The sequence below is a fragment of the Carassius auratus genome, chromosome 38 (genome assembly GCF_003368295.1).
Source record: "Carassius auratus strain Wakin chromosome 38, ASM336829v1, whole genome shotgun sequence".
In the NCBI taxonomy this organism is placed as follows: Eukaryota; Metazoa; Chordata; class Actinopteri; order Cypriniformes; family Cyprinidae; genus Carassius; species Carassius auratus.
The window spans coordinates 5,296,543-5,322,163 of NC_039280.1; the positions used below are offsets into that span (position 1 = coordinate 5,296,543).

At 37.5% G+C, this 25,621-nt stretch overlaps 1 protein-coding gene across 1 annotated transcript in view; it reads right to left on the reverse strand.

The window, feature by feature from the left end:
• Positions 1-21,760: 21,760 nt before the first annotated feature.
• Positions 21,761-25,621, reverse strand: part of kif16bb (kinesin family member 16Bb) — a 35,921-nt gene continuing 32,060 nt past the window's right edge. Inside the window, exon 19 of the mRNA XM_026223561.1 lies at positions 21,761-25,050. Coding sequence (XP_026079346.1) covers positions 22,984-25,050 — 2,067 coding nt within the window. The 3' untranslated portion in view covers positions 21,761-22,983. The remainder of the gene's footprint in view (positions 25,051-25,621) is intronic.

Sequence of the window (25,621 nt, forward strand, 5' to 3'; positions counted from 1 at the left end):
AGATCGGCGGACACAAAGCATTCACTTGTCACTCTGTTGAAAAGAGACAGGCCGCCTCCTGTCCAATCACAAATGCTGGCATGATTGATCATCTAAAGATGGAGGAGAACACAAGAACGGAGAAATTAGCCATTGTTTAGTAGTAGCAGATCTGTTTTGGGTGAGAACTGACCACCTGCCAGAGCGATGGAAGCAGACTGTCTAGTCTATTTGATAGTAACCCAACAAACCACAGATGGATGGTATTAAATTGCATATAAATTCGGAAAATAATTTGTATTCAGAATACATCAGGCTTATGGCTAATAATACTACTATTCTTGTAATCTTCAGTCACCTCTTAAACATATTATTATAATTCATTTTTCAGTGGTGTTCCACAAAAGTTTCTTCACAGACAGAGTTTGGTGCCTGGATCATTATGTGAACACCTTATATTGAACACATTATTTCTGTTCTCCGACAACTTAATTGGTATCCAGTTAAATATTGCATTGAATTTAAGATTTTACTTTTTAGTCTCTTCATAACTTAGCACCTTCATATCTCTGTGATCATCTCAACATATAATCTTCTATACAATCCCTTAGATACTTTCCTCTTAATGCTCTTTTACTACACCGTATGTATTTTTGAGTACTATGAGGTCTTGGGCTTTTAGTTGTACTGCCTCGTCTTTGGAATACCTTATACCTAATACCAATGTTTAAATCAATTCCTTAAACCCCATTTTTTTATATTAGCTTATTTGTTATGTTTTTCTATATATTTTTTGTATTTGGTATTTTATTTTGCTTATATGTGACCCTGGATCACAAAACTAGCCATACTTTTATAAAACCGAAACCTGAATAATTAAGCTTAACTTTGATGTACAGTTTTGTTCAAAATAATAGCAGTACAATGTGACTAACCAGAATAATCAAGGTTTTTCGTATATTTTTTATTGCTACGTGGCAAACAAGTTACCAGTAGGTTCAGTAGATTCTCAGAAAACAAATGAGACCCAGCATTCATGATATGCACGCTCTTAAGGCTGTGCAATTGGGCAATTAGTTGAATTAGTTGAAAGGGGTGTGTTCAAAAAAATAGCAGTGTGGCATTCAATCACTGAGGTCATCAATTTTGTGAAGAAACAGGTGTGAATCAGGTGGCCCCTATTTAAGGATGAAGCCAACACTTGTTGAACATGCATTTGAAAGCTGAGGAAAATGGGTCGTTCAAGACATTGTTCAGAAGAACAGCGTACTTTGATTAAAAAGTTGATTAGAGAGGGGAAAACCTATAAAGAGGTGCAAAAAATGATAGGCTGTTCAGCTAAAATGATCTCCAATGCCTTAAAATGGAGAGCAAAACCAGAGAGACGTGAAAGAAAACGGAAGACAACCATCAAAATGGATAGAAGAATAACCAGAATGGCAAAGGCTCAGCCAATGATCACCTCCAGGATGATCAAAGACAGTCTGGAGTTACCTGTAAGTACTGTGACAGTTAGAAGACGTCTGTGTGAAGCTAATCTATTTTCAAGAATCCCCCGCAAAGTCCCTCTGTTAAAAAAAAGGCATGTGCAGAAGAGGTTACAATTTGCCAAAGAACACATCAACTGGCCTAAAGAGAAATGGAGGAACATTTTGTGGACTGATGAGAGTAAAATTGTTCTTTTTGGGTCCAAGGGCCACAGGCAGTTTGTGAGACGACCCCCAAACTCTGAATTCAAGCCACAGTACACAGTGAAGACAGTGAAGCATGGAGGTGCAAGCATCATGATATGGGCATGTTTCTCCTACTATGGTGTTGGGCCTATTTATCGCATACCAGGGATCATGGATCAGTTTGCATATGTTAAAATACTTGAAGAGGTCATGTTGCCCTATGCTGAAGAGGACATGCCCTTGAAATGGTTGTTTCAACAAGACAATGACCCAAAACACACTAGTAAACGGGTAAAGTCTTGGTTCCAAACCAACAAAATTAATGTTATGGAGTGGCCAGCCCAATCTCCAGACCTTAATCCAATTGAGAACTTGTGGGGTGATATCAAAAATGCTGTTTCTGAAGCAAAACCAAGAAATGTGAATGAATTGTGGAATGTTGTTAAAGAATCATGGAGTGGAATAACAGCTGAGAGGTGCCACAAGTTGGTTGACTCCATGCCACCCAGATGTCAAGCAGTTTTAAAAAACTGTGGTCATACAACTAAATATTAGTTTAGTGATTCACAGGATTGCTAAATCCCAGAAAAAAAAATGTTTGTACAAAATAGTTTTGAGTTTGTACAGTCAAAGGTAGACACTGCTATTTTTTTGAACACACCCCTTTCAACTAATTGCCCAATTGCACAGCCTTAAGAGCGTGCATATCATGAATGCTGGGTCTTGTTTGTTTTCTGACAATCTACTGAACCTACTGGTAACTTGTTTGCCACGTAGCAATAAAAAATATACTAAAAACCTTGATTATTCTGGTTAGTCACATTGTACTGCTATTATTTTGAACAATACTGTATGGTGTGTTAGGAGTGGACAATATTTGGCTGAGATACAACTATTTAAAAATCTGGAAAAGTTAAATGTTAAAGTTGTCCAAATTAAGTCCTTAGCAATGCATATTACTTATCAAGAATTAAGTTTTGATATATTTTACAGTAGGGAATTTACTAAATATCTACATGGAATTCTAAGGATTGTTGTCGGGTTAGACTGTACAGGGGCATCTGCTGGTTTAAATTCCATAAATGCAATCAGAATATTTACAGTTACAAAAATATGCTACTTTCAAAAAAAAATAATAATAATAAATTGTATGTGTAATCTGCACTAATTTGCAATACAAAATTTACTATATTTACATTTTCTAGAAAATTCTATTCAACTTTTATGTACTTAAAGGGCTAGTTCACCGAAAAGTGAAAATTATGTCATTTATAACTCACCCTCATGTTGTTCCAAACCCGTGAGACCTCCGTTTATCTTCAGAACACAGTTTAAGATATTTTAGATTTAGTCTGAGAGCTCTCAGTCCCTCCATTGAAGCTGTGTGCACGGTCTACTGTCCATGTCTAGAAAGGTAAGAAAAACATCATCAAACTAGTCCATGTGATTTCAGAGGGTCAGTTAGAATTTTTTGAAGCATCAAAAAAATATAAAAAATTATTCAGCATTGTCTTCTCTTCAGTGTCTGTTGTGAGAGAGAGTTCAAAACAAAGCCTTTTGTGATATCCGGTTCGCAAACTAATCATTCGATGTAACCGGATCTTTTTGAACCAGTTCACCAAATCGAACTGAATCGTTTTAAACTGCTCGCGTCTCCAATACGCGTTAATCCATAAATGACTTAAGCTGTTAACTTTTTTTATGTGTCTGACACTCCCTCTGAGTTCAAACAAACCAATATCCCGGAGTAATTCATTTACTCAAAGTACACTGACTGAACTGCTGTGAAGAGAGAACTGAAGATGAACACCGAGCCGAGCCAGATAACAAACAACAGACTGACTTGTTCACGATCACTTTCAATCAATGTACTACTGGCCATATTGAAATGAATCTTAGTGTCAAACATTTTGAAACATTTCAAAACATGTACTGTAACTAAGCCTTGCTTGATGAAATTCTATTACTTGGTCAGTTTTATACAAGCTTTGAAATCATTTGAAAGCAAACAATAAGTTACATTTAGCATTCTGACATTACACGGTATGTCTAGCTAACCATTAACGGTAGCACTTTATTTTACAGTCCTGTTCCTCATGTACATACCATGTGCTTATTATAGTAATTACAATAACTAGGTACTAACCCTGAACCTACCCCTAAACCTACCCCTACACCATGTAGTTACCTTGTGTTACCAGAACTTTCTTAGATAAATACACTGTAAGTACACTATAAGTACATGTTAGTACACGTACTGTAAAATAAAGTGCAACCCAATTAACTGCAATAGATTCAGCTAAAATAGTTTAACATGTTTAATTTCATTGGGGTTTACTCCATTCACTTAGGTTTCTGCTACACAAGGTCTATGAGTTGAGTGTTGGAGTTTAACCTGAAATAACCATAGTCCACAACTACTTCATGTTCAATTCTTTTTTAAGTGAAGATCTCACACTTTTTCAAATCAAAATAAATTGAGACTTGCATCAGATGTAGAGATTGTATGATGCCAAGCATGTGATTCATGAGATGGTGATCGAAACTAAAAGGCTATGGAATTCGTGTCTCAAATGACAATGAAACAAGGGCTCAAAGGTCAGAGGTTTCTTAATGGGAATTTTTGCCAGGGGAATAGTGGTGTCTGGCATCTAAGAAATAACAGACTACATGCAATCCATGCACAAGCAGAGTATTAGGAACCAAGTCAATGCCATTTCTCCATGCACCACGGCCTGCCGTGTCCCAGGTTTGAGACCATGCAGACATTTCTTTATTTAGAGACATAATTCCCTTTGCTGATCTCTAACCTGCACCATTATGTAACAAAATTGATGATCAGCGGTTACAGTGCAGCCTGAATTCTGGCATGCTGAGTGCCAATTTATTTGGAAACACCTCGAAAACCCCTTCCTCTGAGTTTCCATCTCTTCCAGAGGGGGGCGCTGTCATTTGATGTTGAGTCTCAGTGAGTGACTTCATAGTGCATAAATGGATTGAGATGACTTCTTGTTGCTCAGAATAAACTGAAGCCAAATCACTGCTAGTGAGATAACAAGGTGGTCTTGGCAAATGAGACTTCAGATGAATTCCCGTAAGGCTGTTGAGGTTCACTCGGCCCTGAGATTAGTCTAGATGAATCTGAAATTTCATTTATTTAGTGCCTGTGCCCATTTGTGGTAAAGGCAGAAACTGTCAAATATACAGCTGAAAAAATAAGTGTGGGGAATTAAAACCATCCAGGATTTCAAATGAAATAAAATTCTATAATTTACTGAAGGTTATGTAATTCCAAAGCTACATGACTGAATGACTTCTGCATCGAAAGAATGCAAAAGAATATGTAGTTTTTTAAAGAATATTCTGACTAGTCTTTTTTTTTTCATGTAATGAATGTAAAAGAGATCTTGGGCTATCAAGCTCCAACGTGACCAAAAAAGAAATAGATCATAAAACTTGTCCATGACTTTTTCTGTAAACTTTCTAAAGCCATGCATGCAAGCTTTGGGGAATAATCTAATCTTCAAGTTGTTGTTTACTGAAACTAGCTCTTTCTGCAGGATTCATCTGATTCATATAATCATTCATGGAGATGGAGCATATCAAAAAATCAGTTGATCCATTTCTCATCAGATTTATCTAATACTCGTGCAGACTTACTGACTTGATGATAGGTGAATAATAACTTATTGCAATAGTATGGATTCAGATTTTGAATGGAGAGCACAGGTTTGTAAGAACCACTTTTATGATGTGTGTTTCACAGAAGAAACAAAATCATATAGGTTTGAAACAAGTGTTTTCATTTCAAATCTATCTATCTATAATAAAAGAAAATATTATCAAGGCATTCAGCAGATGTTTGCTACAAACCAAATCTCTGCTAACATACTGTATGATTTTCAAAAAAATTTAAAATATGATGCCACATCAAGGAAAAGTTTTTAGCATTTTAGACTCCTGGCTTTGCCACAGGGCATCTAAAAGCATTTTTCTAGCTGTGTGAAGCTAGATTCAGAAAGTGATATTTGGTGGCTTGGGATGGTAGGAGAGATGATGTGTTGTTAGTGGGGTGAGACAGAGGCCCAAGACTCAGCTGGCTGTTGGAGTAATTGGGGAGGTCGGGAGGGGGGCCGCCACGGCTGGTCGGGCCCATATGCAGCGCATGGTGGTGGGGGATCGGAGCCAAAGTCTTCTCCCTGCTGGTGGACACGCTCCAGCACATGATGCTGCTGGTGCCCAGCACCTCATGCTGCTGGCCAGCTGTCACTCCTCTGACAGACCCTGACGCCCCAGTCATGCCTATTCATGACCGAGCTAGATAGAAAACCAGAAAAAGCCAAGCTATATTATTAGAAAAATCACAGATTTTTAAAGAGCCATATTCTACACCTTTGGAGTATTCCATTCCCTAAAGTTTACACCAAAACAGCCTCCTTCTCAACCATAGAAATAAAGAAGCTGTTTTTACTACTTTAAAGAATTCCCATTTTTTTGTTTTACTGTATAATCTTTTAATACATTAGCTGTTGATCATAAAGGCAGACCAAATGTACATTTACATTTTTGGCAGTTTCTCTCACCCTCTTACAGAAGTGCTCTCTCTCTCTCTCTCTCTCTCTCTCTCTCTCTCTCTCTATCTATGTGTGTGTGTGTGTGTGTGTGTGTGTGTGTGTGCGTATGTATGTATGTATGTATGTATGTATGTATGTATGTATGTATATATATATATATATATATATATATATATATATATATATATATATATATATACATATGTGTGTGTGTGTGTGTGTGTGTGTGTGTGTGTATGTATGTATTTCCTAAGCACATAATCATTCTGTTATTATGGAGAATAATTTCAGTTCAGTGAAAATATCAAGTCATAGTGAGATATAGTACTTGTAACAATGTATTTATTAAAAAAATGACTTTATCTTGCAGTAATCACCAATATATATATTAAATTTACATTACATTTACAACATATTAAATCATAATCATGAGAAAATTTCATACCCATAATTATGAGACTTTCTCAAGTCAAAGTTATTAAACGAGGAAGTCATTATTAAGTTAATTATGGTTTTGTATTTCATAATGATTTACCATAATTAAATCATAATCATGAGACTGTGCCATAAGAAAATGTCATATTATTTTGATATGCTAAGTCATTGTTATAAGAAATATTCTCAATACTCAATTATAAGATGTCTCAAGAACTTACAGATTTTTTTTTTAAACGGTAGCAAAAACAGGCCTTCATATACTGTAAATATTACAAGGAATTGTAAAGTTAAGCATTTTTAACATTATTATTATTTCTATTATTATAAGTCACTGAATTATCTATTTCAGTTGTTTTCACCGTATACTGACCTTTGGAAATTTGTATTAACCATGAAACACCCATCTCAAATACATCAGCCGCACAAACACATCCTAATCTATGTTTCATTTAAATGCACTGGATGAAAACGGAAGTCTAATCTTATGTTTTGGACCGGTCTGATGTGCCATTTACCAGTTGACATGTGGCACAATTAGAAGTGTGATGCAAATGGAGGTGAAGCTGTTGGCAAAGATGCTCCCACCCCTGCCACTCTCTCTCCACCCGAGCACACAGCCGCCCGTCTGCCCACCCGAGCGTGTGTCAGGAGAGGGATCGATCCCCTTCTCACTGGGCTCTATACTAATTAATGCTCCTCACTCCCACTGTCACAGACCCTCCCATCTTCTTCCTATTTTTCTTGTTCCTGTTCCACTTCTCTGCTTGTTTTCTCTCATCTCCGGACCACTTCCTCTTTTTTAAAGACATGCTGTAAGAAAATACAGTTTAGTGGATTAATGCTGACAATCACAGTGCATATATATCCTCCCTATTTTTTATGTTTTTTTTGTTTTTGTTTTTAATACTCACTGTCTTTTTAAGCAACCAGATGTCTGCAGGGCACCATTCATTTATACGAGAAAGACAGAAAGTGATAGCGATAGTAAAACTGTAGTGTGCTACTGCCCCCATCTGACAATATTAGTGCATATCAGTTTATCCCTCTATGAGGACACAATGCAGAACTTCAATGGCTTGAACATTAAGGACACATTTAAAGACATGTAATAAATGATATTACACACTATTACCATACCATACATTTTATACACACCATCTGCAACAAAATACTTCATTTAAAAGGAAATATAAAGTCAATATGAGGAAGAAAAGCGAGCAGGAGTGACTACAGGCCTCTCCGGGGAGGCTGAGAGAGAGATGGCTCCACTAAGCAGCAAGGGGAAAATCAGATCACCTTGAATTAGCATAAACTATCTTCAGATGAGATACACACGCTCTAAAGGCAGGCAATCCCAATTGGAATAACTTGTAGTGTTGGATTACTATTGGGTTCAGCTGGGTCATTTAGCACTTAGAGAGAGTCCCCGGAGGCACCGAGAGCATTCAGGTTGGACAAATTGCAGCACCGCTGTGGCAGGTCTCCACCAGAGGCAGGGTGCCTGGGGAACTCACTGGCTCAATTTACACAGTTCAGAGACGAAACGTGGCACCTGGAGAGAGAGGTGGAGAGAACTCTGGGTAACTGGAGTGACAATTATACAGTTATGCAAAGACTGTGGATGATCACCGATTCAGATTAGGTGACCCTGACAGGGTCTAAGAGGTGAGTCTGGCCTTGAGGGATGGGAAATGTTGTATGGTTCTTCTTAAACCGGTTCAGCTGGAGCTTTTTGAGAGAGGGAAGTCACAGATGGCACTTATCATTTGCAAAATGTGTACTCAGAATGTTTTTTTTTAAGTTGCTGCAGTGCTAAAGATGCTTTTCAAATTAGGCCTGCTACTAAACAGTTGAAGTACTTAACGAAAATAACTATACAAGTTCAGAAAAGAAGGCCCTATATCTACAAAATTAACAAATGGCAGTAGTAGTAGTGGCATCAGTAATATGATGAGAGCATTTTGTGTTTCGAAGTAAACGCTTATTTTCTGTTAACGTTTATTTAACGTGGAGTGGATAAATTAATCTTTAAATATGACATCCTATATGGCATTTACTTTACATATAATCTTTATATGATGCTATTCTATGTGCTATATTACTGTAAGCGAGTGAATTTGGATGGAGCCTTATGGGTACATGGGCCTGGCACATTGTGGGCCCGTCGAGTCAATGGGCACCTTTAATTTGAAATGAGGGAATGAATTCTTAATTTGTAGCCACGATAAATATTTACTGTCTGCATGTCATGTGCAGGGTTCCACAATTTCTTTGTTGTGTCACGTGCATTTTGTTGTTTTTGTATCCCGCGTAGAACCGCAGCGTTTTTGCAAACGCTACATCGCCGTGGCCAAATTAAATAAATGAATCACTAAATAAAACACTGTTTTCCATGTTGGTAACCAGCTGGTTGAAAATACTGTATCACATCTTCAGGGACATCTGCAGAATAAACAAAGCCTTAAAATCAAAGGACATTGTGGAAGAATTTCGAGAAGGAAAGGTCTGGAGAATGCAACTAAGATGGGTGAGTAGTTTTTGGCTTTTACATTTGAGGCCGCCGTGCTAAGTTGTTTATGTTTGCATGAAGTAGTTTTGTAGCTTATTGACATTGGGTGAGCCTTGGTTATTTTAGGCATATGTTCGTTCTGTTTTGTGAAAAGTTATTGGGTAGTAGAGTAATGTCACTCAAGGCTGCATTTTATGTAGCGCTTATAACCTACTATGCTTGTTGATTTGCTACTCAGTTGAAATGACATATACGTCTCTTCGATGTGGCTTGTTTGCTGTCGGGCGGCTCTGTTATGACCATTTGTGCTACCTACTCAGATTGAGCTAACTCTATGTGAAGGAGATGTGTTATACAAATGGTGGTTACACCAGATACTGATTGGTTTTCGGACCCCCCAATACAGTAAAACTGCACACTTTAGAGTGGACTTTTGTTGTGGTGAATAAAACATAAGAGTCAGTACAGCAATACTTTACCAAGTTAAAATTTTATGGCTTGCTCAACTCAGAAACACAAATGTTTAAGTTATTTTGAGTGGCTGTTCATGTACAATTTACAACTAGGAAAATCGTATTTATGATAATTCCAATAGCATGTCAAGGCAGCACGTCTCTATCTCTGAGCTCAGTTCAGTTTAAGTTTCAAGTGCTTTGAGTCTGTACATCACCGTTGGCTATTTGTTGCCAATTCCCGTTTATTCCCCATTATCTTTTGAAGGAGCTAGAGAAAGACCAGGCTTCAGCTGGGGAAAAGAGCATTGATTGAAATCCCTATGACCAGAACACAACAGGTGCTTTTTCCAATGGAGCATATTATTCTGCTTTGAAGTCCTCCAGGGATATTCTATTGCTACCTGGGAAATGGAAGTTACATCATGGTGTACGAGTTTGGTCTGAATAAAAAGAATTCAATAGACAATTTTATGAATCTCTTTTAACTTCTCGATGAAAGACAATACGTTTTTAGCACTAATATAACAGAATGAAGAGAAATGATATACATAAGGTTTATAACTGATGCATTACCTGTGTCTTTTATCATCCTTATGCTGCCACAGCTTTAATTGCACAATTCAGACAATGCTTTCTGCCAAGCTTTATTGCTATTCTTCTTAGTAAAATTTATCCAAACTAAATTGTTACGAATATAGTCAATAACATTTGCTTCTACTGTAATGAATATATTCACATCGATTAAAGGGGATCATGTTAATTGACTGAACAGAGTGACAGCACTTGGTGATGTGGTACACTTTAATTTGCTACAGTCATAAAGCACAGCAAGAGTGATAAACTTTATAGGCTAGATTATTTGCACATGCAATTTCTGCATTTTGATGAATTTTTAGGCAAACTTCTTTCCTTATAGTCTTAAAGCAATCACTAATAATCTAAACAGAGAACTGCAGCTTGGGGACTTTCAATCTATTGTGTAAACTTGGCAATGTTATTCTGCCGTCTGGAGAGCTGTCAAATGCAAAGTGTTCCAGTGGCCATTTCTCATCTGGGTTAATAAAATGTGTTTCTTGGCTGAAGAAGTTCTTCTGTGGAGTTGAATTGTCTCTTACAGTTCCAGAGTGTTTCGAAACTCCTGATAATTAAAACAGAAAAGTACACAACCTTTATTTTCAGTATCAAATGTAGGTGTGATTAACAGTTTAGCTGAGATCATGGTGTTGACAAATCCATAAGGAGAAGTCATATGGCATCGCATATCCTCTGATTAGTTTTGCAGCTGACAAACCCAGCTTGGGACATATATAGACATATCAGTTTTCTAATAACTGTATATATGAATATACTTGTGAACTTGACCCATCTTTATTTTTGTCTACCCAAGTGCAATGGGTAATATTACAATATCTGCCGATGCATGCCTGTTGCAGTATATTCCAGCACGAGCTGTCACTCCAATAAACATTAATGACAGGAAATGCATCAATCATTCACATACTCCTACTTCTCTTTCATATTGAACACGGTAACCTCCAGCAGCAAAGACAAGCACAGAGTATCTCAAAGGACATATTAGTCTACTTCATGTGGTGTTGAATATCTCAGCAGTCAGGAATAAACAGAAGCGCTTGTGCACTTGGAAAAGTGGAAGAGTGTGTCCTGGAGCAAAAGCTGGCCTCGGGGTTGAAAACTGAAGTTCATGAGCTGTATTTGAAATAAAAAGGGAACCGAGCTGGGTCGAGGTCTAATGTGAAAATATTGTGCGGAATATCTGGTGTGCAAAGAATATATTTTTAATAGTAAAAGGCCCTGTGCTAACTAATTATGAAGATTATATGCTGTAGAATTTTGTTGAATGACTCAAGGTGTGTAAAGCAATATTTTGTTTTGCTGGGTGATACAACTGTAGTCCGTGATTGTTAAGCATCAAACAATAGAAAGTTCACAAACAAGGCACAGATTGATGCAGGAGATTCAGAAAAATAGAAACTAAAATGACGATGATGTGCTGACTATAATGGATCCGATAGTAATGTTGCACCACACAAGTGTGAGTAACTGTTTTTATTACCTGATTTCCTATTTCTTTGTCTGTTACAGATTGTTTGATGTATTGAGCATTTATGGGTTTTAACCCACAGTAGCGTTCATCTATAAATACCAGTGGGCATTTACTGTTGAGTTAAAAAGCTAGTTCATGACACTTTAAAGGGATAGTTTAAAATCAAAATTTTATGTTTAAAGGTGCCATAAGCAAAAATTGAGGTAAAAATATCCATAACATGACCTACACGCATCAAAAGAATGAGAAGAAATAAGGGTGATGATGTCATTAAAAAAATAAAAAGAATACAAAATAAAAAAGAAGTACTAAAGTATTCAAAAATTTTTGTACTTAAGTATTGCAAGTAGTCTATTTTAAAATGTACTACTCAAGTACTGAAAGTAAAAGTAGAAGTATTGTGTTATGTAGCTATTATAGAAAGTAGTCAAAAGTTTGAACATATTGTTTTTACTATTTCAAATGATTAACCTAAAGGACAATCACAATTCCTTTGACTGTAACTTCTTGTAAACAAAAAACGGTTACTAGGGTCAGTTAGCCCAATTTGCAAAATTATGCCATTAATAACTTACCCTCATGTTGTTTCAAACCCGTAAGACACCAGAGGGTCATTTAGAATTTTTTGAAACATGGAAAATACATTTTGGTCCAAAAATAGCAAAAACTACGACTTTATTCAGCATTGTCTTCTCTTTTAAACTGTTCGCGTCTCCAATACGCATTAATCCACAGATGAATTAAGCTGTTAACTTGTTTAATGTGTCTGACACTCCCTCTGAGTTAAAACAAACCAATATCCCGGAGTAATTCATTGACTCAAACAGTACACTGACTGAACTGATGAAGAGAGAACTGAAGATGAACACCGAGCCGAGCCAGATAATGACTCGTTCACGAGTCAAGAACCGTTTCTGTCAGACGCGTCCGATTCGTGAACCGAGGAGCTGATGATACTGCGCATGTGTGATTTAGCGTGAAGCAAACCAACACACAGAGCATCTGAAACAAACTGATTCTTCTGGTGATTGATTCTGAACTAATTCTGTGTTAATGTTATGACGCCATTGCGTCGAGCGCAAAAGAATCGGTGAACTGTTTTCTTCAACTGGTTTATTGAATCGAACTGTCAGAAATAACTAACGTTACTGGTCATCCGAGAACCGATGCAACCGGTTCTTGACTCGTGAACGAGTCATTATGTGGCTCGGCTCAGTGTTAATCTCTCTCTTCACAGCAGTTCAGTCAGCACGCGCAGTCTTCTTAATCGCTTGTTTCGCTCAATGATGTGCTAGCTTCATCAAAACTGCCATCCACAGTTCTGGCAGTGGTTTGTAATGGAATGATTCGTAACATTATTATAATTGTAACGAGTAACGATGCAGCACATAAAAAAAATATCGGAGTAAAAGTAAATATGCGAAAATATGTTCTGAAGTAAAAGTGGAAGTAGGAGAAAAAAATAATACTCTAGTAAAGTACAGATACCACCTTTTAGTACTTAAGTACAGTAGTGAAGTAGTTCTACTTCGTTACTATACATCTCTGGGCCCGACATGTGTTGTAATACCAGTTTCGGCCATGGGAGGCGGTATGCAGGCAACATAACCACCAGCCAACCTGCAATACACGAATAACTTGCACGGCTTGTGGGCGTACCTGAACCTGATGTCAATCATGTGGAAAGTACAGCCCAGTACTCTCAGGGAAGAGAGAGAAAGGATGGCTCAAGCCCTTGGTAAGAGACCACCACCCGCTACAGGGAAACAACCGCGCTCGGAATCACAAATCAAATCCGATAGGAAAAGGAGCCGAACCAGAGTAAACATCGGCACTGCTTTTAATCGCTGGAGACAACTGATGGACCTGAAAGAAATGAGGTTCGACTCCAAACTTGCAACATTTCTTTTGGATTGGTAAGTTAGATGCTGTTAGTATTTCGCTAGAAGTTTATTTTATATGTTTGTGTATTTGTTTTCGGGAAGTTATAACATAGAAATGTATCGAAGGCTGTTCGATAAACGTGCTAATGTTAGCGATGGCTAACCGTAGCTGCGTTTGATAATTAGCTAGCTATAACTTAATGTTACCCATTTTATTATATCATAACTAACCTGCACATCAGCTGTCTGATGTTGACCAATGATGTTGACAGAATGCTGTCTGTCAAACTAATTTAATTCATCTGAAATAATGTGTATATACAACTCAAAATGTAATAGGAACAAAAAGAATATGAACATATTCACTGGTAAAGGTGAAGGGGAGTAGCTTGAAGATGTCATGTTTCAAAATCACTTGACATCACCCAACGTTCCTCTGGAGGCAAAACGTCCTCTTAGTCTTCGGCTATGGCTGTAGTGTTGTTGTGAAGGTAGGGGCGGAGCATAGACTATGACGTTTCTCGTTTGTTACTCTAGAGTAGACCAATTCACTTTATTGAGGCATACTGCCCCCATCTGGAATGGAATGTGGAGTATGACTTGATTTTTTTTGCCAAACATTACAGATGGCACCTTTAAATGCTTACCCCCAGGGCATCCAAGATGTATGTGAATTTGTTTCTTCAGTAGAACACAATCAGAGATTTTTAAAACAAACCGTTGCAGTCTGTTAGCCATATTATGAAAGTGGAGTGGAATCACGACTAAAACATATGATATACATATAATTTTTTTTTTACAAGATACATAAACAAAAACTCTTCTTGCTCAATTAGGAGTGTCAATGGTCCATTTGATAGATAGGTGGTGGTAATGCACTCATAAGTCTGCGATCTGCTGTAAAGCAAGAAGAAGATGCCTCACGCGCAAACTATGTTTTGAGAAGGTGCTCATACAGTTCAGACAGTTCAAGCATTGCAGTGCATCATAGGTAAAAAAAAAAAAAAAAAAAAAAAAAAAAACAACAACATATAAATACTGTTCAGTTTCTTGCACAGACCGATCGTTTTGTGTCTTTACACATCAATATATCATCACAAGCCGCAAGGTTTAATTTGGTTTTGTTTGTGTATTTTATTATTTATTTTGCATTATTTGACTAACAGACTGCAACGGTTTGTGGTAAAAATCTCTGTTTGTGTTCTACTGAAGAAACAAAGTCACCTACATCTTAGATGCCCTGGGGGTAAGCAGATAAACATCAAATATTCATTTTTTGGGTGAACTATTCCTTTAAAGACTGGCATCTAACCAGACTAAGGTCTAATTTTCTGCAATACTTGTTCAGTGTCAACACATTACAGCAACACCACTACTAAATACAAATACAAACAAATAACTCTAATCAATGCTTATGAACCATATCATTTTAGATAAAGCACAACCATTGTAGTCTGATTTCTGAACAAATTGCGCTCATAAACTTCATAAACAGGTGATTATACATAGTTTTTTTAACTATCAGTATATTTACTGAATTGGTTGTTTGATAATTTCTTTAAAATAATAATAATAATAATAATAATAATTAATTTACATGTTTTGATTTTCCTATGTAAAATTATACTCACCAATTAGGTTTGTTTGTTATTACTAGCATCATTATTTGTTTAAAATACATGCAGAAAAACTAATCTGAATAAAGTAGTGGCAAAAACTAATACAAGTTACGAAACATGGCCTATGAATAAAGTTTGTTGCAAACTAATTACGGCTTCTCTTGCTTGTGCAATTTATAACAGGGTGCTGCCTGCAGTCACACTTAACTTCTGCAGTGTGATTAATGACTTGACATTGGAGGAACAGACCATAGTCAAAAGAAATGACAGTGAGAGAGACCAAGAGACGGAGAGAGAAGCTTCACTGACATCAGCATTCTAATGGAGAGACCTTCCAAACCCAGAGGCCACAAGAAGGAAAGCATAGCAGGTTTCAGAAAACAACCTTGTCTTGTTTGTGAGAGAGCTCGAGGGCAGAGGAAATAGTACGAGTGAGCCAAGGCTCTGAGGGAGAGGAGTGAACGGAAGTTAGGTAGTTCATTTTCACTGGTATTTATGATTTAAAATTCACTACAACATACACAGTGGTGGATGCTTCTTATGTTGCAGGAAGCAAAAGGGAGGATCATGATAGACAGTGAAAGATGTGGGAGTGGGTCTAAAATAAGGGAGGCACACATTTGGAGGCAGAGAGAAATATAGAAGGGAGAATATAGGGAGTTATTACGTAATAGAATTACTGCTTAATATGTGTTGGCTTCAGTCCCTCCTACTTATCCTTTAAATTTCATTAAATTATTATTAATATTATCATTATGATATATAGAGACTGGGGTTTGGCGATGTGACCAAAATCGTATCTCATAAATTCATGGTAATGCTATTTTTTGCTTTAAATAAGGTCTTTATGATATCATATTGAAACCATAGATACCATAGATATTGATACCTTAGAATTTCATAGCCTAATTATTGTCATCAGTGTCAACATCATAAAAAAACTAATAGTAGCTTAAATAAAATAATAATAACTCAAACTCACTAAAGACAAGTAAACAGTGATTAAATAAGAATATGAAACTAATTAAGCAACATGACAAAAAAAAATACAGTAGAACAATTCTACAAATTGTGTAAGCTAATCAAAGGTATAAAAACACTGCATACATATTAATCACTGTGTAAATGGAATATATATTTCTTATTAAAATTACAAAAGTGATTTAGTCAAGATCAGTGAGAGATTTCCTCTCTTTTGTTGTTTGATTAACATGAATGACACACAGCAGGAATATTAGACTGCTGTCACTTTAAGAGCTACCTGGATCCAATATACTGTTACACATTTTCTTTCTCAGCTGTTTCCTTCCACTTAAGACCTAAATTACTGTATTTGAAGGTACCTACAAAAACAGGCATTTTGACACATAAAGTGTGTATTTAACCTATAAAGGCCTCTAAAATGGCAAAAATAACTCTGTGAGCAGTGTTTATACATGAATGCACCTATCTCATATAGCGAAATGTGTTCTCTTTCGCTGATTGCATTTCAGTGGCTTAATGTCACTTGTTATTAATCCACAATGCTTAAAAACATATGCTAATGATAAGTTTTCATGAGCACAACAACATCACTTGACCGTAAACACGTGATAGGGAAGATAGTTGAAAATCTCTACCGGTTGACAGATTTTTACCGGTTAATCTTTAACGGTATATCACCCACCTCTAATATAGATCAAGACTAAAGAAATAACGATTTTAGACCACTTACTGAATAAAGAAGCATCTGAATTCATAGATGGATTAAATATAATTCAGAGTTTCTATCACAAAACTGCCTGTCGCCTCAGTACACTAAAGTTTTGACTAACTCACTCTTTAAAAGACATGAAGGCTGCCATAACTTGTAACTTACAACCTCTCTAGACACATCCAATTTCTGGGTTTAGTTTTTTAAGAAACTGCAAAACTGACAAGAAATGTTGCTATTCTGCTTTATTCCACTGTAGCAGTTGGAGGCTATTCCCCCCCGCTGATTCATCAGTGCTACAGAGGCACAATAAGCAGTTCCAAATTATGACGACAGACACTTATAGAAATGTGTCTTTGAATCAGTGACCCTCCTGTGCACAGTGTGATACTAGAGATCTGAGCTTTAGAGAAAAGCTTTAAATTTACTGTACCTGAGTGGACTTCACAGTCGCAGATCTCTTAAAGGGATTGTTCACTCAGAAGCATTTACTCACCCTCATGCCATTGCAAAACTTCATGACTTCCTTTTTCTGTGGAACACAAAAGGAGATGTTAAGATTTACGTGATGTTTAGACTATTCTTGTCCCAAAATGAACATTAATGTCTTGGAGCTGTCAAACTCCATATTTGTGTACATTTAATCATGTATGTCACTTTGGGAAATGTCATTGGCTCTCATGTATAGGCTATCATAACCATTAAATTTGAATAAGTGAATATTCATACTGCACAAATGAGATCTGTATTATGGTTATGGAGTAGATAATCAGCAAATAAACTTAGATTTACACTTATGATACTTCTTTTAGCTATATTTTTTTGTTTTGGACAGCCCCATATAGTCATTTCATTGTATGACAGCCCCATATAGACATATATCATTTGTATGGAAAAGGTTTTTTTTTTTTTTTCTCTAATAAAAAAGTGTTTATAAATTTCACAAAATCTGTTAATGCAACATTGTTCATTTTTAATATATATGTGTTTTTTGCTTTGTTCTTTATTACACACTTTAGGTAACAGGGATACAACCGTGGACTGTAAAATATGTCATAGAAACTTTTTTTGATGATTAAAAGGAGTTAATGTTTTAAAATATTTTTCTCAATAAAAAAAAGTAGATTGACAAAATTGTAAAACAGCATGATTTCATTTACAGAATATTGTCAAGAAGGTCAAGATCAAGTAGTCAAAGATCAAAATAATTTGCTCGTTTTTTGTTATTGTTTTTGGTTAGAAAATATTTAAATTTTGCTCACAATCAGTAATAGATTAGAAAAAATATATAGATGTATTAATTTACAAGTGCTTTTCTTAGTATTTTTTATTAAGCATCTTCAGAAATATTTAATCTCCAGTACTGGTTTCATTTGCATTTACTGAAACTCTAATTCTCACGTTTTCATGCAGCGAGTGAAATCACAGCCCAGCACCACAAGGGCCTTAAAAGAACACTCCATATCTAGAGTTTGGAGTGCAGCTGGCAGCCAGGATAGGAAGTTTTCTTAAACGACCTGCTGGCTTCAGCTACACTATCAACAGATGGAAACTGTGCCTCTGCCCCCCAGGGCAACGGTTAAAATTGAGCTTGTGAAATCTGTCACAAAGCCGAAGTGGCAAAATGTCTCACGGTTTCTGCAAAATGCTAATGTGACTCGTGCAGAGTCCAGAAAAAAGGGGGAAAAAAGCAAGTGCGGAGGGGGGTGATGGGGCAGAGTGTTCCAATTTAAAAAATGACATCAGATGACAACATCATATTTCTAAAGGGCAGAGAAATACGTTTAGCCAGAGGACAGACATTCACAAATGAGCCGCGGCTCAAAGAGCCGGATGACATTCAGGGCTAGCATAATAAGTGTGTGTGTGTGTGAGTGTGTGTGTGCCCTATGAGGATTCCCTTACTTGCCAAATTCCATCAGAGTGGCCAATGCAAAGACTAGCTTGACTACAACAGATTGAGTCTCAGTAATGTTAAGAGGAATCCAGAGGTTAAAATAACAGACCAGTGTTTCGCTAACATTTATTTGATTAATATACAGGGAATCGGTGCAGCTTTGCACTATAAAACTTAGGAAAAGTACCCCCAGATGGAGAACATCACATACCACTATTAAATTAACCCAAATCCAACATTTCTTGTGACAGTGACCCTCAAAGTCAAAGAATCTTGTCATGTTGAAAGCAAGTGAAGTTTGAGGAAAGTTTCTACTCATCATATGGTGTTGAGTTCCCTCACTTGCACTATACAATTGCGCGTGCATCATTACAGTGAATAACAACTTAAAATTTGTTTTAATTCTCACCCAATGCTGGTATTATAGCTTGCGAGTTGTATGGATTAATGATACTTTAATGGTACTTTTATGTGCTTTTTGGAGCTTGACAGTTACAATCACCATCCTCACATCCCTCATCTATCTCCTTTTGCGTTCCACAGATGAAAAAAAAAAAAATATGGGTTTGGAATGACACGAGGGTGAGTAAATGATGACAGAATTGTAATTTTTAGAGTGAACTATGCATTGGATATCGTTCCTGCAAAACAGTGTCTCTTTTTCATTTATTAATTTATTTTTAGATGCTTTAAAATCCATTTTCAATAATATGTTTTATGTGTTTTGCAACACAGAAAGTTTACAGAAAATAATCAAAAATGGCAAAAAGTTAGTTTTTTTTATTGCATTGAAGTGTAACTTTTCAATATCAACAAAACAATTAAAACTAAAAGAACATAGGCAGCTTTTATTGTTTTAACACAAAAAGTAACAAAATGTAATAAAACTTTGCAGTTGGCTACTTTATGCCCATTAAGTCAAAAAAAGCATCTGCTTAATGAATACTTTTTTTTTTTCTAACAAAAATAATGGAAATGGAAAATGGCACCAATTAACTCGTACATAAAACAGCATTATACTCAATATTAAATTGTTAAATTGGACTTAAGACACAAAAAGGCCAAACAACTAACATCATGTTCCTTATCAAACGTGCACAAGGAGTAGCCAGAACAGTCAAGTAAGATGTTACTAAGAAACAAACCTATAAACTGCCATCTCGGTTACTGTTATTGTGTTTTCATGACGTGTATTAATTCTCGCTCACACAATTTCCTCTACATTTTTGATTACTAAGTATGGCTTTCCTTTTAGAGACCCTATTAGAAAGAAGCAGCACTATATTTCAATGTCATTACTGTTTAACTTAATGTACTGTACTGTAACTTGATGGATCTTCTGGGATCAAGCAGCTAAGGTTACAAACAAAGGCATACATGCATGATTGATGGCTCTCTTGGAAAAAGAGAGTGGGGAAAAAGAGCGCCAAGCGACGAGGTATAGCTAAAATGAGAAATTTTCTCAGAAGCTGTCAGCTCACCAAGAGGCTCCACCTGTTTCTCCCATCAGGCACTGGGCACTTCCTGAAGCCATTAAAGCAGAGGAGGTGTGAAGTATATTAATGAAAGAGGACGCATCCCACCTCACAGGGCCTGCGAAGGCGAGATAAGAGGTCTCGCTGGACCAGAGGAGAAGCTCTTCTCGTACGCACACACTTTCTCAGTAAAAGTCCCACACATCATTCCCTGCCTTTTGTCCGCTTGACCTGATCAGTGGTGCCGAGAGGGAAGAGGGTGCCTTTCTATTTCCACTGTCTTCTTTACTTTGTTATATTTCAAACAGGCTTCCATCTAATGTGATAGATAAAGAATTAAAAAAATGTCCATAAGGAGACTACAGTGGCACAGAGCACTCTGGACTGTACAATTGATTGACCAGCATGACAGCAATACAGCATCTACTATTGTTATCTCGGTAGCCAGCAAATTTTGGGGCCGCTGTTTGGTTGAATTATGGTGCTCGTCATCACACAGCTCCCATTCCGCAAGAATGTTATTGGTTATGTGATGGCCCCAAATAAAAAAAGCATCAATGAGCTTTTCTCTCATCGCGGTGACAGATCCATTTTCTTTATCTGCACAATACATGAGCAAAAGAATCATACTGCAGTTTATTTCATCAGCTTAATGATGTGAGAGTTTTTGTCTAAAACTAGTGAATGGTCTGAATGCCACTGTCACTCAAACTAACCTTCTATTAGATGCAACCTTATAGTCGGACCTCATATGTTAAACAATATCGCTGTAGAATATACCTAAAAATGTTTTTGAAATCCTTATTGACTATAATTTAATGGCTGAGTATGAATCTTTATTAATCACACTTCTTGTGTTAAATGGATTGATGACTCATTGTTTATTTTAGCTTGATCACTTGAGCTGGTGGTAATTGCTCATTATGGTTTTTAGGAGTGCTTGTTTAGATATTAGATTTTAGCAACAAAATAGTCCAAACGGGCATAAACTTATCAATAATTGTCTCCCTGCTTTTATGAGGATTGTGCTGGTTTGGGGTATAGAGTCTGATGCATTACAGCAGGCAAGTACTGTAGTTAGCAGTCTTTCAGTAAAGATAACAAGAGGGAGAGCAGACTTCTTATGTCTGCAGATTTCACTTTAGTTAATAAAGATCAAGGATGGCAGCAATTCTGATGATAACAGAATGTTCTTTCTGTCTCTAAATTGCACCTGCTCCATGTTAAATAAACTGCTTTAATTAGACCACTAATATGATGAGTGTTCATTTCACGTGAGTGCACGTAATTTCCAACCATCTTAGTACTTTTAGTTCTTTCAAAATTTCATCAAGGGTAAAATTTTGAGGGGAAAAAGAACTTGGGTATCTTTTACAAATGAATGTAAATGAAAACATGAATGGGGAAGCAAGGTAGATGACCAGGTAGCCTGCATAAAACACACACACACACACACACACACATATATATATATATAGATTTATATTGCTATTAAAAAACAATACAACAGTTGATATTACTTACAGTCTGCCATAAAAGCTTTTTTTCCCCTGTGGCAATCTGTCCTTAGGACAGGGGCTTTTCACTCAGACAGTATTTCAAGTCTGAAAAGGTGAAAATCACTGATTTTAGAAAAAGCACATGATGTACTTTTATTAAAAGGAACTCTCTCCCTCTTTCACTGGCATTCTGTCAAAGAAAAGCCCTAGCTGATTGCACTGCACAAGCGCCTATAATTTTCTACACACTATAGCAGCATTTTTTAGACAAGGTAGGAGGAAGAATGTCTTCCTCCTGCTCCTCTTCTTCAGTGGCATTAAGTCTACAACATGACTGAACATGACTGACAAAAAAGGAGACACAAGAGAACCATAACTAATATTTTACACAGCAGGCTCTGAAACAAAAGCAACTGTGAGCTATTAGTTAGCAACGTGATGCACTGAGAACTTAAATGACCCAGCAGTGAAAAAAAACAAACAACCTCACCTTGACCCTGGCATCTCCTCACACCATGACGAGTTCAAGAGATGAATACTGATAACTGCTGGATGCTGCAGGCATGCATTTTTTGTGATGCAAGGCTATATGAGTCAAAGACCGGGTAGAGAAGGGCGTGTATATTGAAGAGAGGGAAAAGCAGTTTTATATTTTACATTTTAATGCTCGGGTGGCACATCACTTGAAACTATATAACTTGAATTGTGCAATCTTAGAAAATGAACTGTACTATAAAAATATACTGTTGATGCACAGGGATAAACACATCAAATTCAAATTAGAAGCAATCTCAAACTTAAGTTTCTCTAATTGGCACAGAAGAGAATGAACATGAAAATTAGGGTTGAGTCTTAAACCTATACATTTTTATATATGCATTATACAGTAACTCTGAAACAATAATCAACAATAAAATATGATATTGCCAGACAAACATAATTACTATTGTCAATGCAATCTGAACCAGCCTCATGAATTTATGATCAAGATCATTGGCACTGCTTTCAATGATTACTATTCATGTGTCAGAAAAACTGATCACAGTGCAAGTCATATATAACTTAATGGAAAAGTAACAAACAAAAAAACAATGAAACATCATTATTTCTCAAATCCTAGCAGCACCAAATCATGTCATATTTTTGGTGCACTCAGCCTTTTTTGTAGTCTCCTGTCGAATTCTCCTCACTGGGCTGTTAATTATTTTGCTGGAAGGTCCTTGATCAAATGTTTGACAAGTTATTAATCAGGAAGGTGGCCTCAGCGGAGCTGCTGAAAGTTAATTTCCACACTTCATTCCGGGGAGATGAATCAGAGTTGGTAGGAGATTGGGCAGCTGCCTCATCAGCATTGCAGACCTCTGGAGGTTGAGAGTGACCTCCAGTACCACCGGATTTCTGAGCCAACACAACATCCAGACACATACTGCCATATCCATCTCTGACCAGCACGCAACGAACGTCAGAGCACTTATGCAGGTCCATTAGCCTAAACTGGGCCTCGCGTGCCACCACAGCTACTGAACATGGAGGTGGGTGGTAAACAGCATTTTCCCGCAAGAGACCCAGGTGGGTGTCAGTCAGGACAAACTGGACGAGTTCAGAGTCTATAGGTGCCACCTGTGAAACCGGTACAACAGGGTTGGTGTGCAGCTTGAGACTTGATCTCTGAAATCTGACAGTTGTGTAGAGGAGCAGTTGCACATTTGCAAGTGCTGGACGTTCACCCTGCATGTTGCCATGTAACAGGAAGACCAACTTAGCCAGTGTTTTCTGGAATGAACATGTAAGGCGTCCACCAGAGGGTAAAAGCAAATCCTTAACATGGGAGTCCCAGTTTAGGGACAAATGTACCATGTCCTTTGACAGCAGTGGATGGGTCAGTGCACCGCTGTCGAAAGGGCAAATGACCTCGAGTAAGGTTTGGGACAGTTCTTGACTTAAGCTTGCATTGCAGGTGTGCAAGACAAGTATACTCTTTTCTGTGTTGCCTGTTAGTCTTACAGTCTGCCCAGCAAAACCAATGTAGATCTCCTGCAGTTGCTGAAAGGGTAATTCATAGTAAACATTTAAAGAGTGTGTGGTGTTGGAAGATTCAGGCAAAGTATCAAAGGTGATCACCAAAAGTTTAGTCTGGAAAATGATCGTAACTGCCGGCTGTGGATCTGGTTGAGAACAGGTGGCTGCACTGAGCCAGTATAGAGCAAACACTCGCTCTTCCATTAGCAAGGGAGCAGGGATGACACTATGTAGGCAGGAGAGAAGCTGTTGAGGTGGAAGGTTCTGGAGATGGAGCAAGGACTCTGGTACAGCGTGAAGTCTTTGGCAGCATAGCTTCAGCCCCTCACCTCTCTGGGTGGTCACCGAATTCCCTGTCTGAGTTGCCTCCAAAGCCATCAAGGGGCTCTTCCATTCACCTGAACTGGATCTTGATAGATCTTGCACGGAAGACAATGCTACTCTCTGTTCTCTTACTGACAAAATATTACTATGAGACAGACTGCGGCGAAACTGGGTTGTATTCAGAGTTGGGCTTGCCTGTGGTCTTAGAGTCAATTCAAAATGGATATGGTGTACAAGGGGAAGATCCTTTACCATTGAGCAGATTTGATTGTACCAAGCACTTCCTCTACAACCAGTTTGTTCTTTCAAAGTGTTTGTGAGCACACGTCCTGCATCCGCCAGCATCCAGGACACTCTTCCTACAAGGCTCCCTAGGCTAGAGCTGTTCTCACTTCCCTCCGACTGGGCTTTGGCTTCTTGGCTCTCAACAGATGTTCTGGATAAAAAGTGCTTGCTAAATTGGCCCCCCATGGTAAGTGGGCTATGCCTATGTGAAAAGTGCTCCAAGCAAGTCAAGCTAGGGACAAAGGCTGCCCCTCCTCCCGTGGTGGCGTGCCTGCTTTGTATATGCGATTCCTCAGCTAACAAGCTCCCTTCTGAGCCCACGACAGGGTGACAGAGATACTGCTGATCGACATCCAGGAGTCCAAAGGTCCCATTACGACACTCCTGAAGTACCCTAGTATCACAGAGTTCTCCATTCACCACTGTTTTCTCCCCCTCCAGATCTTTATCTGTCACGTTCACTGACGGAGCCTCAGTTTCTGATTTATGAGAGGCCGAGTGCTGCTTCTCCCACTGGATCTCAAGACTTGTCTGAAGCGACTTTCCCAGACTTTTGGCATCTCCTTCAGGGTTGTTAGTGGCACAGTATTCTATAAGAGCCCTGGGCATCTCAGGAACGTGCTGAGACTCTGAAGGTCCACCGAAACTACTGTCTGTATTGTTCTGAGGAAACAGTAAGTCTGTATAAGCAAGGAATGTGGAAAATATTTGTAAGGGAAAAAAGGGAACATTGTCAAAAGAGAGTTTAGTTATTAGGTCACTAAATTTTCCAAAACATTTCTATAAATGTAAAGTCTGTTCATGTTCTTAAAAGTATACTTTTATGCAAATATTTAGATACGTTTTTATTATAGTTACCTTCTCTATTCTAAAGTGTATCTCTTAGAAGTGTACTTTAAAAGCTGTGAAAAATATCTCTCTAATCTTGCTCACTTCTGTTTATCTTGCAACTGTTTATCTCCGTTTAAGTGGACTAAACACTTAACCCAATATAAAATAGAAGAGTCAGGGTTGAAAGCAGTGAGACATAATTGGTTGGAAACACCTGCTACATGAATCCTTATATTTGTTAGGAAGGCTCTGCATGCTATTTTCATTTTGACTAAAAATATGATTAAGCCATTGCTTTCATGCACTCTCTTTCCAGGGGAGGCCATAAAGTCCTGTAAAACACATGTAATAAATATCAAATGTATACATCATAGTCAGTGCTAGCTAAGAGTGAAAAAGGGGG